This window comes from Phodopus roborovskii, unplaced genomic scaffold (assembly GCF_943737965.1).
Source record: "Phodopus roborovskii unplaced genomic scaffold, PHOROB, whole genome shotgun sequence".
In the NCBI taxonomy this organism is placed as follows: Eukaryota; Metazoa; Chordata; class Mammalia; order Rodentia; family Cricetidae; genus Phodopus; species Phodopus roborovskii.
In genome coordinates, this window is record NW_026126410.1 from 21,182,545 (window position 1) to 21,201,070 (window position 18,526).

Consider the following 18,526-nt stretch of genomic DNA (forward strand, 5'->3'; position numbering starts at 1 on the left):
AATTGTATTAGTTCACCTTTTGGAATTTGATTGCTTAGAGAAACAACTAAATGGTGTAAGTATTATCTGAAAGGTAGTCCTTTGAGTAGGACAAAATTTACTACTTTTTAAAAATTGGGTCAGGCCAGGCAGTGGTGGTGCACACCTTTAATACCAGCACTCAGCAGGCAGAGGCAGGCTGATCTCTCTGTAAGTTCGAGGCCAGCCTGATCTACAGAGTGAGTTCCAGGACAGGCTCCAAAGCTACAGAGAAACCCTGTCTCAAAAATAATAATAATAAAAAAATTGAGTCAGGATTCATGGATGAACTAAGGCTAAAACAGACTCAGCAGTAAAGTGATTGTTTTAGATGTCCTGATATGTGGAATTAAAAGTAACAGCCTGATGTCATTATTGGTAGGGGCAGTGCCAAAGATTTAGTAAGCACAGCTGTGATCTATGGTGGTAGCTATTCTAACAGAGTCATCCGGTCATTTTCAGGGACAGGTTCACTTACCCCAATTCTGTCTAGAAGGACTTGACAATATAAATTGCTATTGCGATGAGCATTTCCCACTTCCAATTATTTTACAATCTTAAGGCTGCTTTACTCATGCATAATTTTAAAAAAATGATCAAAGAACATATAAGACAGGATGAAACATTTAGCTTAATATTAAAATTACAATTAAAAGGAAAATTCTACCGTATGTTCAGATTAGGTTGCTTGATTCAGTGAGCCAGGGAACTACATGAGTATGATTTCCCACTTTAAACAAATCCACTGAATGAAAGGTTTTTGATTCTCCAAATTAAATGCAATAAGTAAATTATCTTTTACATTGCTATGTTTATGTTGTCCACAATAAAATGGATTCTATTAAAAAATGTCAACTTGAAATAAAGATGAAATGGCAAAATTTAATCAACGAGACACAGTCATGAAATTTTACTTTAGGAAAGGGTTGATATACAACCATCAACGGAAATAACATAAGGCAACTGTCAATCACAGGATCTTCCTTCTGCTGCTGTTTCCCCCTCACACAGCACCTTCCTCAGAAGGTACTGCAGACAATGCTAAAATGTTATGGAAGTCCTGTTTGGACTTTGTTGTCCATGAATTAAATAATGTTTTGTTTGTCAGAAAATGTCATATTTAAAATTATTAGTGACATTTTTGGTGAGACGGCTTAGAAGGGAAAGTGTGAGTCAGGTCACTCTGACAACCTGAGCCCCAGACCCCATATAAAGATAGAAACAGAGAACCAATGTCACAGGTATCCTCTGGACTCCACACACATGCCTTAGCACACACACACACACACACACACACACACACACACACACACCTTAGCACATGTGTGCTCCCCCCCCCACAGACAAACACACAGACACACAGACATACAGACACAGACACACAGACCCACACACAGACACTCACACACACACACACTTACAGACACACACAGACACAGACACATATAGACACACACAGAGACACACACACACACACACGGATGATGACAAACCCAAAAACCGGAAAAAAAAAAAAAAAAAAGAGTACACACGTGCTAAAATAAGCAACCATACTTGATATAGGGTAGGAGTGAAAATTATTAGCAATATTTTCCAACATTATCTAAACATATGTTTTATCTTATATTTCTTTATCACTAAACTACTTGTTTGTCTGCATTTGATATTGAGTCTAAATATAATATGTAATAAAATATTTTACATTTACCACAGATCCTTCAAGGTGGAACCACAGTCAGTCAGTTGTGTGTTCATAGCACTCTCTCCTGCAAACATGACATCAACAGAACTGGTCAGTCTGCTGAAATGCCAGACCATCCTAACTGAGAAGATGCTACACATACCTTGAAGAGTTTTCTTTTTAAATTAAAGAAATACAATCTTGCAATTAAAGGTTTTACATTTTATGGTTTGACTATTGTGGATAAAATTTAAGAAATGAACTGCAGAAGATAAAATTTAATCATTTTGTGGATTAATTTAGAATAGAATTTGATAACTAATTTGGACTGTCCATCATGTTGATGGATATAATAATTAAAGGCACAAATTGTTGGCTTTATAAATATCTAACTAAAGTATTTACTTTAGTCATTCATTGGCTATAGAAAAGATAGTTTACTAAATTTATAATCATATCTTTAAAAATAGAACTGCAAGGCATTTCATTAAGTCATGTTTATCTTCTTTTTCATGTTTATCTTCTAAGAAATGTATATTTTCACTTACACTTTGAGTTTCCTAATACATATATTCAAGTAGAAATTCTTTTAAAAAGTGTCCATTCATGGACTTGTATCCATTGCATCATTTGTATTTGACTCAGTCACTCTACAAATGCTGGTGAATAATTGAAATAGTATATTACCTATATGTCAAAAGTAACAAAATACTAATATCAATATGCTTTATTTATGTGATTGTCATTATTAATAGTCTAGAAGCTGTGGCTGTGTAGAAGTCCTTTATAACAAACATATCATATATAGTCAAATGACTATCTCAAATTCCATCATTATGGTACACTAATTTCAATAATTTTTAGCATTTTGTCCTTTTGATATTTCAGAGGTACTTTATGAATTACATATAAAAATCAGTCCCATCATATTTTATTTTCTTAGTAGCCCTAAATAATCCCATCCCGGGATAGAGACTCAAGGATCCTAAATGGTTTCTGAATGTGTTCCGAACCCTAACATACTTGTAATGAGGGTGTAACTGCTACGCTGAAGAAAATATTCTTTGGAAATATACATCTCCTATTCCCCATCCCACAAAAAAAAGCAAGAAAACCGAATTGACTTTGCCATACTAAACCACTGGGATTAGAGTTTAAAATTCAGTAACTTTAAAATTTCCTTTTTGTCTGAGAATATGTGAAACTGATACTCTGTCCAATGAATACCAGGAGTTTTGTGTCAGATCATCCCTCCCATATATACTTTACTATACTGATTGATTTCTTTTTTAAAGTCAGACTTGTAGATATCAAACTGAAATATAAGATCATATTAGAACTCCTAAGACAGTAAACTGTAGTAATGGTAAAATTATTGAAGTGATTGATGAATGGTTTAGCCTAATAAGGCCTTGATGGCTTGATAAGTCTTCTAACTAGAATATTCCTAGAACTTCTTAATTTCTACCTATCTAGTGGATGAAAGCCATTTCACTCTGGCCTTAATTTGTATCTTCCTGATTTTTAATATGTCTGAACATCTTTTCAGAGGTTTACTTACTGCATGTGTTTGAGAAAATTTTGATGATTTTGCAAAGCTAATTATGTCACCCTGTCCTTTTTGTTTCTTTCTAACATGCATGGCACAGATAGAACACTTTGCTGTGCCTGCACCTACTGCATTGCCTTCCAGCGTGGTCTACTGCTCACAGTTCACTAGGAACTCACAATTGCTGCTTCACTGGGTCTCTATAAATTTGCTCATGCCATTCCTTCTGCAGAATTCCTTCTGACACCTGTGTTTTACTGTGTGTTAGTTAAAGACATTTCCAGGATATCTTCTCTCTTATGCTGAATTAAAACCTCCTCTTTTGAATTCTTAGACATACTCGGCAGAATTCTACCATTGTATAATCTCCAGGCTCCTATAGAACAAAAACTCTTTGTCACTTGATTTCCAGCACCTGGGAGAGTGTTTTATTTAAATATAATTCAGTGTCCACTGATAGGTGGTGTATATTTGAACTGAAGAGACTTCCTATAGCAAGCTACAAATACGGATTTGAAGTTCAGGAGAATGATAAATGGGCTAAAGATGCTGGTAATAGTGGAAGTCATTTAAGGCAAAGAGGGCTAATATTTGCAGGGTCTTATTTACAGTGGATACGGGGTTAGGCATTTATTAATTTATGCACAGCTCTACAAGGCAGCTACTGTTTTATAGATGAAGAAATAGACTCAGAAAGGTTAAGCAACCAGTCCAAAGGTTCACACAGCAAAATACACATTAAAGCTGGGACTTGTACGGCCCAAACTCTTCATTACACAACAGCAGATGAATTCACCAAGGGGAATGAAGTGGGGGCAGCAAGTGAGAGGAAGAATGCTAGAAGAGGCAATGTTGGGAGCTACATCGCAGAGATGGGTCTAGGAAGAACCCAAGATGGCAAACTGAGCGGAGGAAGAAACGCCATTAGGGGTTGGTGTGCTGACAAACAACAGCCAAATTCTTCAACGAATCGAGCCCAGTCAGTGCTTCCAATAACCAAGCCATTTAAGGACTGCATGGTATCTTCTGAGTTTCAATCTGGTCATTTGGTAACTTTGGAAATAAGAGCAGTAAAGAAAGCACAGGGAGCCGGGGTTTGGTGGCACAGGCCTTTAATTCCAGCACTCGGGAGGCAGAGGCAGGCCAATCTCTGTGAGTTCGAGGCCAGCCTGGTCTACAGAGAGTTTTCCAGGTCAGGCTCCAAAACAACACAGAACCTCCCCCCCCCCCCAAAAAAAAAAGAAAGCACAGGAAGATGAGAAAAGGTTGGTTGGTGATTCCTTCCACAAATGTAAGCCAACTAAACCCCGCCCCACCCCATTCCCCACCAGTAAAGAAAAGGTTGGTAGCCTGAATGCATCTGCATCGATGACTGATAGTATCTTTATGTAAAGGGGAGAAAGGAGACAAGTAAATAACAGGGGGCTTGGAAGGGTCTTTCAATTTCATCGACAAGGCTATCGACATGGCTATGTATGAGAACTTCAGTGGAAAATCCAGCAGGGAGAGAGAATTCAAGATTCATCCAAGGAAGCAATGCTTTGGGAAAGGCAGAAGAATCCAAAGTAAGGATTGACACCTCAGAGGCAGATGCCATACTAGGATGTGCACTGTCTTAAGATTTTTCCTTCAGAATAACTTTGCCGTCTATTAGCAGTGTTTTTTTTTTTTTTTTTTTTTTTTTGTTTGTTTTTTTTTTTTTTTTCATCAGCCTAGATCTCTATGGTTGCGTAACTGTACCCACAGGCTCTGACAGTCTCTGGGCTTGGCTTCCAAGGCTACCCAACATTCCAAAGCTAGATCAATAATCATCAAACATGCTTTGAACTTGCTTCTTTGTGGGCCGCCTACAGGATAAAGTGCAAAGTGCGAACATTTTAACCCTTCAGTCTGGCCTACTCAGTGTTCCAATCTTTTATCTTCTTCCTGTGTACAGGAACACGCAGCACTAGGCAAGACTCGTTCCTTCCCTCATGATCCTCGACATTTCTCACTGACAGGATTGTCTCTCTAGGCTGGTGGTCTTTGGCGGTCAGAAGGAGCTTAGATATCTGAGCTCGTGTTAATGTTCTGGATCCTTCTCGCTATCTGTAATTCCTCTCTAATAAAGGGCTCTACATCTTCACTTGGCATTAAGCCCCGAAAACTACACCTCCTGGTGCAAGGTCGGTGTCCCCACCTCTTACCGCAGCTAGCCTGCAGACACTGGATAAAATTCACCCAAGACAAGCCCAGGACCAGAAAGCCAGGCAATAATGAAGGCTCCGAGGTGAAGATGCTCAGGGACCTAGCTTTCCCGCCAGAAGCTCAAAACTCCACCCGCACCCCCAAGCCGCTTCAGACCGGTTCCAGCTGGATTTCTTCGGGCAGCTCAAACGCCGAATAGAATTCCTGCCCTTTCCCAGCCTCAACCAATCCCTGCACCCCTTCGGGCTCCCAAACCTCCCCGAACTCTGATAGGCTGTCGGAGCTAGCTTGGGGGCGGGCGCAGGGCGGACTGCAGGGTGGAGAGGGAGGTGGGGCCGGGCCTCGGGGCCAGTGCGCAGGCGCAGGGAGGAAACGGATAAACAAACAAATAAAACCCACCACCCGTAGGCCAGCCCCGGTCCCCGCCCCCTCGCCCCCACCCTCCGTTCGTCTCGGGGGCTCCACGCCTTGGCGAGCGTCCGGGCACGTCTCCCCTAGTGGCGCGTTCCACGCACGTCCCCGCACTTAACCTCTGCGCGCCCGGCGCGGTGCGGGCGTCGGGGAGTGCGAGCCTGCAGCGGCAGCCCCGCAGACCATGACTTGCTACCGGGGCTTCTTGCTGGGCAGCTGCCGGCGCGTGGCGGGAGGCCGGGCGGCTCTGCGGGGCTCGGGCGCGGACGGCCGGCGGCACCTGGGGCACGGGCAGCCGCGCGAGCTGGCGAGCCGTGGTAGCCGCGCCGACGGCGGCTTCCGCCCTTCGCGGGTGGTGGTGGTGGCGAAAACTACCCGCTACGAGTTCGAGCAGCAGCGGTACCGCTACGCGGAGCTCTCGGAGGAGGACCTGAAGCAGCTGGTGGGTCCTGGCGGGGACGGCCGGTATGGGGGTGGGGGTGGAGGATGAAGGGTGGGGTGCGGCGGAGCCCCGCGGGACCTAGGGCGCCCGCAAAGCTCGACGACCTCCCTCCGATTGCCTGTGGGCCTCCCCTCGAGCGTGGAGACTGGCGTCCCGAGCCCTCCTTGGAGGGGCCCCTGGGGCCGGGACTTGGGAAGCCACGTGTGCCCTCGTGTCCTCGCCCGGGCCCCGGGGGCACAGACTCCGATCGCTGAGAAGGTGAATCGGTGTCCTCATGGTTGTTCGCCTTGGGGACTTCTCCGCAGCCGCCCGTAGGAAAAAGAATTCCGGTGCGCGGCTGCTGGCGGCCGAGAGAGGGCCGAGGTGCCACGGACACACCCCCCTTGATGCTCGGGACCGAGGCCTGGCCAGGGAAAGCCCTGCTGGCATGTGGTCGCTGGTCCAGGGTCTCTGGCCACTTGAAAAGCGCCCGGGTCAGCGAGGCAGGAAAATTGACCTGAGATGTGTTTTTGTGTAGGAAGGTCAGACAAGGGACAAGTAAGCAAGGATAATGGGAGAAAGGAAGAGCCTGTGACTCTGAAGTAACATTGCCTCCGCGAAACACTGTATTTGGTGTATTTACTAATAGCCTTGCCAGGTGTGGAAGGGATTGAACCCAGAGTTTGAGCTTTCCCATTTTTGAAAATTTTGATTTTTGTGCTTTAGGAAAATTGGCTGTTAATAATTTATCTAGATTCTAGGTAAGTTTTCTGGATTCTAGAAAAAAAAACATTGAATACATTTGAATACCCGTACTTGTTGATTACAGGCACTTGAAGGCTTTAGACTTAATTGTGTATAACCGTTAGTTATCTAATTATGTACAAGAATAGGTAGGCTGCCTATTAAAATCCGATGATGCTTTGTAATATCATTTTTTGGGAGACAGGAGAAACACATTGTAAATCTTGCCTTAGCATCTTGTCTCTCCTGTTTGGGAAATTGAAGGACCACTTGGTAGAAGTCAGTGTGCAAATTTATTTTCTCTTTCCCCCAAGTGTTTGAAAGTATTTATAGAAAACATTTGCAGTGTCAGAGAGTATCAGCAGTTTGACTGGGGTAGTTTGTACAATTGCCAGAAGTGAATGCAAGGAGGTGGGAGATTGTTGGCCAGATGGAAGTACACTGTTTCTATTTTGGAAAAAGAGGTGTGTCCTTTTGGTTATATGCCCAACCTTGTAAGGTTCACCTTTTAGAAATTGTGAAATACCATGTATGCTTACTAGCCACACACAATTTTATCTAAGACTCTCTGGACTCAAGAAATAAACAAAAGTGAACTGGTACTTACTCTCAAGTCTCCAATACAGAGGGTGGAGCTCAAGGCACTTGCTCCCTGGTTCTGCATGACTGACTTTGCTTTTTTTAACTTCTCTAGATGTCCTCAGTGAAATAAAACATTTGTACTATAGTGTTAGCTTTTGTAAGTTCATTCACCTAGTTCCTGATAGGTTGGGCTAAGTAGCTCCCAAGGCCCTTTCTGCAGCTGGTTTTATGAAATTATTTCAAGGACTCTGGAAATCTGAATTGAGATTAACTCTTGTATCTTTGAACTAGATCACTACTAATAAAACCTTAAAATGTATTGATAATCAACGTCATTGAAAACTTAAATTTCCTCTTTGAGTGAGTGGTATTTGTCACTGGCTGATGCTACTAGGAAAAGAAAGCATTGGAGTATAACTGTGGGCTGTACAGTGGAGTTTTGTAATGACCTAGCCACAGAGCCAGAATAGGTTTTGTTGCTGTAATTTTATTGAATTTCTTCCTTACTGACAGGAGTTGATTTTGCATGGATGTTAAAGCCGTATTTGCACTGAAATTGCATTAGGTGTAGCCTGAATAAGAACCAGTAAGGGATACCTGGCTGTGTGACATTCTTCTACAATGATATTCTGTAGAAGGTAGGAATGGAAAGAATTTTATGTTTTTTTTTTTTGTTTGTTTGTTTTTTTTTTGTTATATTGTTTGAGTAAAACTCAACTAAGGTGCATGAATTAGTTACAAAAGAAAATGACCAATTGCTTATTTCATGACACTGTTACTATGGCTGCTGTGTTGGAACATCATGGTAACATGATTTTGTATGAAACTATTCTCTTTTGTGTGTGTGTGTGTGTGTGAATGTGTGAATGTGCATGCATGCAAAATTGTTCTCTATTTAGGGTACTTGTAAAAATCCACATAGTTGATGTTAGTCAGAGTGTCCATGTAGTTTTTGTCCCAAAGCCTCTGGTTTATGACTTTGTAGAAAGGTAAAGAATTACATGAGGTATTTTTTTAATTGATGAAGCTTGTACAAGAATAGGATTATATCCTTCAGCTTGGGGCAAAGGTTTGGCTTTGAATTGATCTTCCTGGTAGTATTGCATTATTTCAATCCTGCCTTTCTTCCTAGTGTTTGATTAATGACTTATCTTGGGAATGGAAGACTTTTAGTTAAGGATTTTCATTCCAAGACCCATGATCTTGCAAAGTCATAAACCACTATTGGGGTGTGTTTGTGACATAAGCTGGTGGCAGAGGTGGAGCTTTTATTAATCAGACATCTTGGCAGTCACATATTAGACTTTAGATGAAACAAAACTGATTTGGCAAGGATATTCTTGCCAAAGCCACACTTTGTCAGCCAAAGAGAAGGTTTTATTTAAAATACTTAATTGTACAAATCAAATAAGAAATGAGCAGTTTTCGCTTTACTTTCTCTTACTCTGTTGTAATCTCAGAGGGGCCATCTCTAATGGCTTCTGTTTTTAGATACACTAGGATAAAATAAGTTCACTTAATGGCACATCTGTTGGGCTAAATAATTTCTGCTTAGTCTTTTCATAGCTGGTTCTTAGGTGAAGATATAATGCCTTGCTTTTGTTTCCTTTTGTTTGGGGGAAAAAAAAGTGGATGCCTTAGGTTGTAGTAGGTCTTGGGCAGATTTTTCTTTTCTACAGTCAGCCGTGTAAGGAGTTAGCACATTAAAGATTGTGGTCTTGGGTGCTGTCAGGGCCTCCTAACTGAACCTTGTTGCTGTCAGATCATCTAGCCACAGACACCAGAGCTGTCTATCTAAGGGTGAACATCTGGTCGCTTGGCTCCTCTGCTTGTCAGTACTCTAGGCTCCCTCCATCCATCACCCAGGGAACCTAGCAAAGTAGATTCCTGAGCCATCCCTCACCATCTGATGCAGTGTAGAGGATTCCTACACTTGGCTTCTCTGTACCATATGCCTCAAATGCCTCAAATTACTATGGATGAATTCCAGAGATCTACATTTTTGTTATTTAAACCAGTGTCCTGTGTTTTCAAGTGGTTCCCAGAGTATACTGTGTTTCAGTAATTTCGTTGTAGATGGGGACACCTGTCTTCTTGGATTTCACTGCTTGTTATTTCTAGAACATCATGTTTGGCAATCTTAATTTTAATTTTCATTAGATGTGATGCTTTAATTTGAACTATTTATGGATCGGCAGTACATTAAAACTAAATGTAGGGGTTTGGGGATTTAGCTCAGTGGTAGAGTACTTGCCCTGGGTTCAGTCCTCAGCCCCAGGGGGGGAAAATAACAAAAAAGACACAAAGGTCTTTCTTAACAAAACAAAACAAAAACCAAACAAGCAAACAAACAAACAGACCAAAACCTAAATGTAAAGCAATGCTGCATAATGAGCCATTTCCTTCTCATTACTTTGTATTCAGTTTTGGCCCCTGCAAGTAACTTGTTCGTCCCTTTCTTGTGTTTCCTTTTGGAAACAACCTCTGTGTATGAGTAAGTACAGTGAAGTGCTTTTCTTTTTCTTTCTCTCTTTTAAACATTTATTCTTTGTGTCTTTCACATCATGCATCCTGATCCCACACATCCCATCCCCTCTCATCTGTCCTCTGTTCTTGCAACCTCATGCCCCCCAAAATAAAACAAGATAAAATTTGAGATGAAAGAAGATGGAAAAGAAAAGGAAGAAAGGGAAAATCTTGTCATGACATCTGCAGTGTAACCCAGTGAGTCACACAGTGAACCCCTTTATCCACACATGGGTTCACTGCAAAAAATCATTGGTTTGGTTCGAAGCCTCTGATCTATGCTGTGCTCCATTGTCAACACTGGGCTCTCACAGGGACTGTTCTGGACATTCTGTTGGTGCCCTGTGTCATGGGGATCCTGTAACCCCGTGTCCACAGAATGACCTTCCCCTACCATGCTCCAGCAGTGGGCCAACACTTAACCCTGGTCTGGACCTGGGTAGTTGCAGGGTTGGTCAGCCCATCAGCTCTCCCCATCTTCACCACCATGGCGACTTCTCCAGCACTGTCCTGGTTAGTTCACCCTTTTCAGCCATGAGTAAGATGTGGGGTCAGTTCTTCTGATTCACAGCCTGAGGGTCAGCTCTCCTACACCTACATCTTGAGGGCCAGCTCTCCCACCTGGCCCTCCACCTCTCCTGCCACCATATGACAGGGGAGTCATGGGAACAGCTCTCCCATCTGCCTCAGGCATCCATGGCCGGTCTCTCCCCTCATGCTGCCGCATGACAGATGAATAATGGGGATAGCTCTCTCATGCTTACAACTTTGGGGCTGGCTCACTCACAGCTCCACCGACAGGATTGCCTCTATTGTGCTGCCCTGGGCGAGGTGCAGAGCCTGTACTCCTGAGTGTTGTAGCTGGGTGGGTGAGGGGGGTCAGGGGCAGCTCTCCTGCTCTTATGACCTCAGGGCCAGCTGTCTTACCTGCCTCAGCTGTTGATAGGGTGTGAGAGGGTATCTCTCTCCTGCCTCAACCTTCATAAGACAGATGAGTAATGGGGACAGCTCTCCCAACTTACAACTTTGGGGCTGGCTCTCCCACACCTCTGCCAATAGGGTCAACTCTACTGTGCTGCACAGGGGAGTGTTGCAGCTGGTAAGGGGGGAGGGTCAGCTCCCTTACCCACCACAGGTGTTAGGGATAAGGGGGCTTCTTTTTCTGTACTCCATCCCATTTTGCTCATTGATAACATAAATTATTCTTTAGTGAAGCAGTATTTATGCAGATTCTCACACAGAATGTTCACATTCTGTTGTTTAATAGCACATACATATCGTTCCATTTTGTGCACGTGTCTCGTTGAGATTGGTTTAATTTTCTATCAGATATACCTACTGCAATAGCCATCTATTTTTGATGTATATGAGAATGAAGTTCTAGTACAAATACCAAAGAATAGAGTGAATCAAAAGGCATGTGCGTATAAACTTTTAATAGGTCTCTCACATTGCCTCTCAGTATTTTAAATGATGGCTGTCTCTATTGTTATCCTGACTGGGATTACAGTTACCCAGGATACTCTTTTCTGAGTGGGCCTATGAGGATGTTCAGAGTTGATTAGCAGAGGAATGTTCATGCCATGAACTAATGTACCAGATTGAATAAAAAGGGAAAAGTAGAAACTGAACCCAGCATCAGCATTCATCTCTTACTGCTTCTTGATGGTGACCCAAGGTGAGCAGCAACTTACACTCTGGCCGCCATGTCCATCCTGCTAGATTGCACTGCATCCCTTTAAACCTCCATCTGAAATAAGCCATCCCTTCCTTTCTTCCTTCCTTCCTTCCTTTCTTCCTTAAGTCATGCTTTCTTTGTCATGACAACCAGGAAACAACACACCATGTTAGTTATTTCCTAGGGGTGTATGAGAATACCTACCTAACCTTTTCATATATGGCTTATCTAAAGTTTGCATGTTTGCCAACTTCATCTGCATCTGTTGTTGTCTTTACCTTTGCAGCCCACTTTGTTTAATGTTTTTCTCTGTCTTCCAATTCCTGTTCACCCTTTGAGGTCAGGTTCAGACCCTTTCAGACGTCCTTGATATTTGCTATGTTTCTGCCAACCAAGGTCATGGTCACGATGAAGACACGATGAAAAATACTAGTCTGTGATAATTTCTTCTATAGACTGTCATTTATTTAGGGACAGATGATCTGTCTTCTCATCAGTCTCCCTACCCTCCAACCCCCATTGAGATCAAGGGGAAGTGCTGTCCTTTGGAACAGCTTTCAGTTTTTTCTCCCAAAGGCTGGCTCCAGCTTTTTCACATCCTGGGCCTTATCGCCATCTGGCAGTATTCCAGGTTAGTTGGTAAGGCAGAGATTGCCAGCACGGCCTCTTTAAAGAGGTTTCAGGCTTAAAATGTTTGAGAAACTAAGTAAACAAAGGATGATTTTTATTGTTTTGACAGGAAAAAGACTTTAAGCTCTGTGGGACATGATTTGGAAAATAAAGGCTAAAAGTATACCCTATTCCATAAATACTTGCATTCAGGAAACAAAAAGGACAAGCAAACGGTGGGTGTACTTTCCTCTTTTCTTCTCCAGCTTTCTCCTCTGGGCAGCTGCCAGGATTTGCAGCTTGGCTGCCCTGTGGGTTTTCTTTTAAACTGAAATAAGATTGTCACTGAGTTTTCAAAAAGAGAAAGATTGAATGTCACAGTAGCTGAAATGCCCTGTTTGGGTTTGTTGTTGTTGTTTTTGTCTTCACTGTGACCAGCATTACCTGGAGAAACCTTAACTTCAAGTGTGTGCCCAACCATACAAGTGTCTGTAGCTTTGCTTCCTAAGTCCCGCTCACTTTTCCTGTGAGCTGGACTCTGGGAAGGTCTACATCGATTCGTGTGTTTGCTCACTGATGCATGTCTATGTCTTAACCAGAGAAGTTCAAGTTGACTTTATTTCACATTTACTCATATATAACAGAAACACATAATTCCAAATACCAGCCATTGTGGCAGTTATTTCATGCCTTAGAGATATTTTGTTTTTTCTTTATAACACAGCACTAGCTATTCATCATGTAGGAAATTAGACCAATATTTTTGCAACACATTTGCATTGTCATCCAACTGAAAGTTTTATACTTGAAGTGGCGTTGGTTTTCTTTCCTTTCTTTTCTTCTTGTAAAGATTGATTTATTATTTCATGTGTGTTGGTGTTTTGTCTGTGTGAGGCTGCCAGATCCCCTGGAACTGAGTTATAGACAGTTGTGAGTTGCCATGTGGGTACTGGGAATTGAACTGGGTCCTCTTGAAGAACAGCCAGTGCTCATAACCACTGAGCCATCTCTCCAGCCCTAGCAGGCTGCTTTTCTAAGATCATTGAGGTGAGCTAAACAGGTATTGTATTTAACATTGTGAAGTGGTAGTTAATTTTACACTGCTGGCATCAAACCCAGGGTCTTGCTCTTGCTAGGTGGTGCTCTGCTCTTAAGCAACATTCTCTAGATACATGGAGAAGGGATTCTTTCCCTCCCTCCTTCCCTTTTCTTTCTTCCTTTCCTTTCTTTTTTTTTTTTTGTAATTGCTTTGAGGTAGCTATAGTTCTGAAGGTAGCCGTTTTCATGAAACATGTTTGTAATAGAGAATATAACTTAAGTCTATATTATAAACACTAGCTGGGACTTCCAAGATGGCTCCCTGGGTAAAGCCAGACTGAGGTGTGGAGTGTGACATCCAGGGTACACAGAGTGGAAGAAGAGAACTGGCTTCCTCAAGCTGTCTTCTAGCTCCATGCATTGATGGCACATTTGAAATAAATAAAAGTGTAACCACTGTCTAAATAAAAACTTGCTGCAGTGTAACTATTCACTGTCACCAGCATCCAGAAAGGATTTTAGTTGACTAAATTTGTTTTCTCATTACGTTTTTTTCTTTTTTTTAATTTACTGCATATATTATTTTCTTAGTGGGGTGGCACAGGTCTGGAGGGCTGAGGACAATTGGGAGAGGTTGTTCTCTTCTTCCTTTTTGTGGGTCCAGGGTGTCAACCTCAGGTCTTCAGGTAGTCAGCTGCCTTCGCCCTGAGCCACTCCACCAGCCTGACTAAATTTGTTTGTTAAGTTGCTATTTACCCGGACATGTACTGAACTGGGAACCAAAGAATAGTTTCCAGTGTTGGGAGATATTTCATGGTATTCTAATTCAGTAGATAAAGTGGTTCATGAGTGTACAGAAAAGGGAGGGGGATAATTAGGAAGTATAGAGATAAAGGAGGGGAGAGACCCTTGATTTTTTTTCTTTTTCTTTTACAACTTTTAAATAAAATGTTTTAGTGATGTGTTTAGTGATTTTCATTTATAAAATACTTCACGCCTGTAGAAAAGTTTCACTGTACAAGATACCTGTGTATTTAACTACCTAGATTTAGCAGATACAATTTTTCCTTATTTGCTTTAGAACTTTTAAAATGGATGTGCTCTTGTGTCTCCTGCTCCCATGAGGAGTCAGACCAGATTAATGTGTGGATTAACCTCAGGAAACACTTTGTAGATCCTTCTCAGAGGACATCTGTTATTGCCTTGGAGCTTACCAATTAGGATATACTGGATGGTGGTAAGCCCCAGAGGTCCTCAGTGTGTACCCTGCAGCTCTGGGATCCTAAGTGAGGTGCTTGGGACTGAGTCAGGTCCTCATGCTAGTGTATCAAGTACTTTCCCAAATGAGCTCTTGCTGCCTTGCTTAGATGGGCTTTTTGTTTGTTTGTTTGTTTGTTTTTGAGAATGATGACGATTAGAAGTATAGTCCCATCCATCTAGTTAGTCTCTTCTCCTCCCACCGTTCCAAGGGTTATCTCTATTTGTTTGAAGGTGTTAGGCACGTGCCATTATGCAGATGGTTTTATACTGATATGACTCCACAAATTGATACAAAGTTTTATAGATCTTTAAAAAGTTACAGTAACGATGAGGCTTTAGAATATGTGCCTTGTCTTTACAAATTTGCACTTATCTACTATTGTTTTTAAAAAGTTATTTATCTTGACACACATGAATTCACTATGTAGTAATTGATATGTAGTATTCCTCTTTGGGCATAATCACAGATTGTTTGCAGTTATTCTGTTTAACCTTTAAAAGTGTGATTATTATTGTATGTATGTGTCTGTGCATACATGGCTAGTGGGAGTGCCCAGGCCACAGCAAATAGGTGGGGGCCCGAAAACAACTTTGTGGAGTTGGCTTTCCCCCGCTTCCTTTTCAGGGTTCCAGAGATGAAACTCAAATCATCAGGCTTGAGTGATAGGTCTCTTTGCTTGTTTAGCCATCTTACTAGCTCCAGTTTTCATACTGTTAAGGACATTTCTAAGTAAAAAACAAGTTCTTCACTAGCATTGAATGAATTCTCCAATGTACAAATTATCAGCAGCAGCTTTGACATTTTTACCAGTATGGTAAGAGTAAAATGATACCTTGTATTTTTAGGATGTTACAAAATGTTGAAGGATGAAAGAGTTTACATGTGTGAAGAGAACAAAGAATGGAGTTCATCTCTTAGCCAAGAGAACCAGGCTTTGTGATTCAGTCAAAAGCTTTACATTGTGATTCAGTACTAATTGGAATAAAATGCGGCAGAAGACAGTTTAACCCCATTTGATAGAATATATTTTACTTTCTGTTTAATTGAAACACTGGTTATTCTATCTGACTATAATGTATAGCAAGGGCATGGTCAGTGCTCAACTATCAAAGCATGGTGAGATAGACGGATGCTAATTGTGATGCTGTTAGCATCCTGCGCTAATGCACAGATGCTGTAATGCTAAGTGTTAGTTAGCATCCTCTGCTAATGCTTTGGACTCTTCAGCAGTAGAATGCAGTCATTGGCCTGTCTGTCTTCATAGGAGTGGAGCAAGTGAGGAGGATGAGGTTTTGATTGTATTTGAGTGCTTAGGGACTAGGATGAAGATGACCTCTCTGGTCTTGATTAGGTTTGGGATTGGAGTTTATCAGACTTTTAAGGGATTAGTTTAGAAAATCCAGAGGCAAACTTTTCCATTCATCTCTGTAAAGTTGATGTGGTCCAGAGCTGAAGATGGCAGTGTGGAAGTTGATGACACAGTGTGGAAAAAGTGTATGCACAGCAATGTATATGCTGGCTGACTGGCTGTGGAGATAGACTGTGAGAGATTCGAGGGTGGAGGCTGGGTTTATTCAGCTAACTGAAGAAATGATGTCTTTATTGATAGGTGTGTGACTCCCAGAGCACATATGAGAATGGAACTAAGCAGTTGTTACGATATTTTGGGGCGAGAACTAGAACTGGGTAGGGGGCAAAGGAAGACATTGGAAAAGTAGAGTCCATGAATCAAAAGAAGGTAGAGCTGATGGGACAGGTGTCAGTCACTAACTCGCTTGGGAGGCCAGGTCCTGGGTTGGAGACAACTTAGGGAAATGAAGGCAGAGCTGAGAAGAGAACCGGGGATGGAGCCCTGCTGACACCATCATACAGGGAAGACATAAACAGAGTGAACAAAATGAATACTGGTCAAGGCAGCTTCCATGAAGGGAAGGGGCACCTGTGGGATCTGTAGATTTGTTCTTAGTTTCCATTCTTTCATATTTCTGCATGTGTTAACAATGTGTTAACATCACATTGGTGAGAAAAGAGGTTGTGGTTTGGTGATTTTTTTTTTTTTTTTGTAGAGAAACTATCACTTATAATGAGATATTCTGTCTATAGATTTGTTTATTTTATTACATTTGTCTACTTTTCCCACTTGAATAATCATTTATTTATTGATTTTTGGTTTTTCGAGACAGGGTTTCTCTGTACTGCTTTGGAGCCTGTCCTGAAACTAGCTCTGTAGACCAGGCTGGCTTCGAACTCACAGAGAACTGCCTGTCTCTGCCTCCTAAGTTCTGGGATTAAAGGTGTGTGCTTTATTTCTTTATTGGAAACAATACAGACTTTTTTGAAAAATATTATAAACGAATGTTTCTGAATGTGTAATATGAAATATTGCGAAGTTGAGAATGTATCCTAAATTTCTCTAACTTTTTAATTTTACAGGAATTCATTTATACTTGATATTTTTCTGATGAAGGTGAATTTCTAGGTGTTTGAAGCTACATTATTTTCAGGGACATACTTTGTGTTTTACGCTAGCATGAGTGCTATTTACATGGTGGTTCAGAATATTCTAGTTGATGTTTCTAAAGTGTTTCCTGCACTGTTTTGACATTTATCTGCTTAGTTCTTGGTAATGAGCCCAGCTACTCCTCCAGCTACTCCCCTAGCTACTCCACCAATTACTACTCCAGCTTCTCCTTGAGCTACTCCTCCAGCTATTCCACCAGCTAGTGTGGTAAAATACTTCTCCAGGTGAATGTTGACTCTTAGAGTTTTCTCACAAGGAGAAATATGAGATAAAGACATTTCTGCTCCACTGATAATCTTTAGCTTAATTTCCTGCAGCTTGCTGAGAACCAGGAAGTAAGAGCAGAAGTATCTTAGCTTGTTTATGTCTCTTGTTCCAGAGTGTATGTTCTTACAGTCCCACCAAAAGTTGGAACAGAAGATACAATGTTTGGCAGGTTGTTGAAGTCTGAGGGCCAGCCATCCTTAAGTTTTATTTCTGCAAGTGAGAAATGATAAATTTGATGACACAGTTCTGAAAGATTTATTGTACAGTCAAAATGTTTGCCATCACCCTAGGCTATTTGTAGTCTCCATTTAATAAATTTGATTGAGCTCAACTAATATTTAAAGAATCAGTATCCGAGTACTCAAATACTTGCATACATTACATTTTTAAAATCTTAATTTCTAGCTTTGTGAAGTGTCCACTCCTAAAGTGAAATTATGTGTGGTGTTACTATGACAAAACAATATATTCTCCCCCTCCCTCCACGTCTTGGCCTCTCCTCAGTCTTGACCAGGTAGAGATTGTCTGCAAGGCCAGCTTTGTAAGCAAGCTGTCACTCAAGTTGTCATTCTTGACATCTGTTTATGCATTCTTGTTGCTTTTCTGAGACATGCATCCCAGCAGCCATCACCCAGCCAACGAGGGAATGAATGAATAAATTCACTCAACAAATAACTTACCAAGTAACCAAGTCCTGATGCATACTAGTGAATAAGAAAAGATCACTGCTTTTATGTTAATTATATTCTAGTAAGGGGGCATGAACAGTTTTTTTTTTTAATGTTTTAAATAAAATAAATAATTTTAGCTGTAGCAAATTCAATAGATGGAACTAACAGACTTTGGGATAGAGTGATCGGCTCCATTCCAAAAGAGTGTTTTGGTTTTGCGTTGTGAGTGGCGACATGCTCAGGGCCTTGGCTGTGTTAGTGGTTAGGCTGTCCATGTACTTGAAGGTCTGGAAGAGCCAGGATTGGGCTGCAGGAGGGAGCGCATTCTAGCAAGTACAAAGAAAAGAGTGGTGACAGAGTTA

General features: G+C 41.6%; 2 protein-coding genes across 4 annotated transcripts in view; both read left to right on the forward strand.

Moving 5' to 3' along the window:
* Ranbp3l (RAN binding protein 3 like) overlaps positions 1-5,634 on the forward strand; it is a 48,896-nt gene extending 43,262 nt beyond the window's left edge. Inside the window, exons 15-16 of the mRNA XM_051182686.1 lie at positions 3,897-4,297; positions 5,359-5,634. Coding sequence (XP_051038643.1) covers positions 3,897-4,297; positions 5,359-5,634 — 677 coding nt within the window. The remainder of the gene's footprint in view (positions 1-3,896; positions 4,298-5,358) is intronic.
* Positions 5,635-5,916: 282 nt separating this feature from the next.
* The window catches only part of Nadk2 (NAD kinase 2, mitochondrial), a 39,146-nt gene continuing 26,536 nt past the window's right edge, over positions 5,917-18,526 (forward strand). For all 3 annotated transcript variants that reach the window (XM_051182525.1, XM_051182526.1, XM_051182527.1), the window contains exon 1: positions 5,917-6,288. In XM_051182525.1, coding sequence (XP_051038482.1) covers positions 6,031-6,288 — 258 coding nt within the window. In that variant the 5' untranslated portion in view covers positions 5,917-6,030. The remainder of the gene's footprint in view (positions 6,289-18,526) is intronic.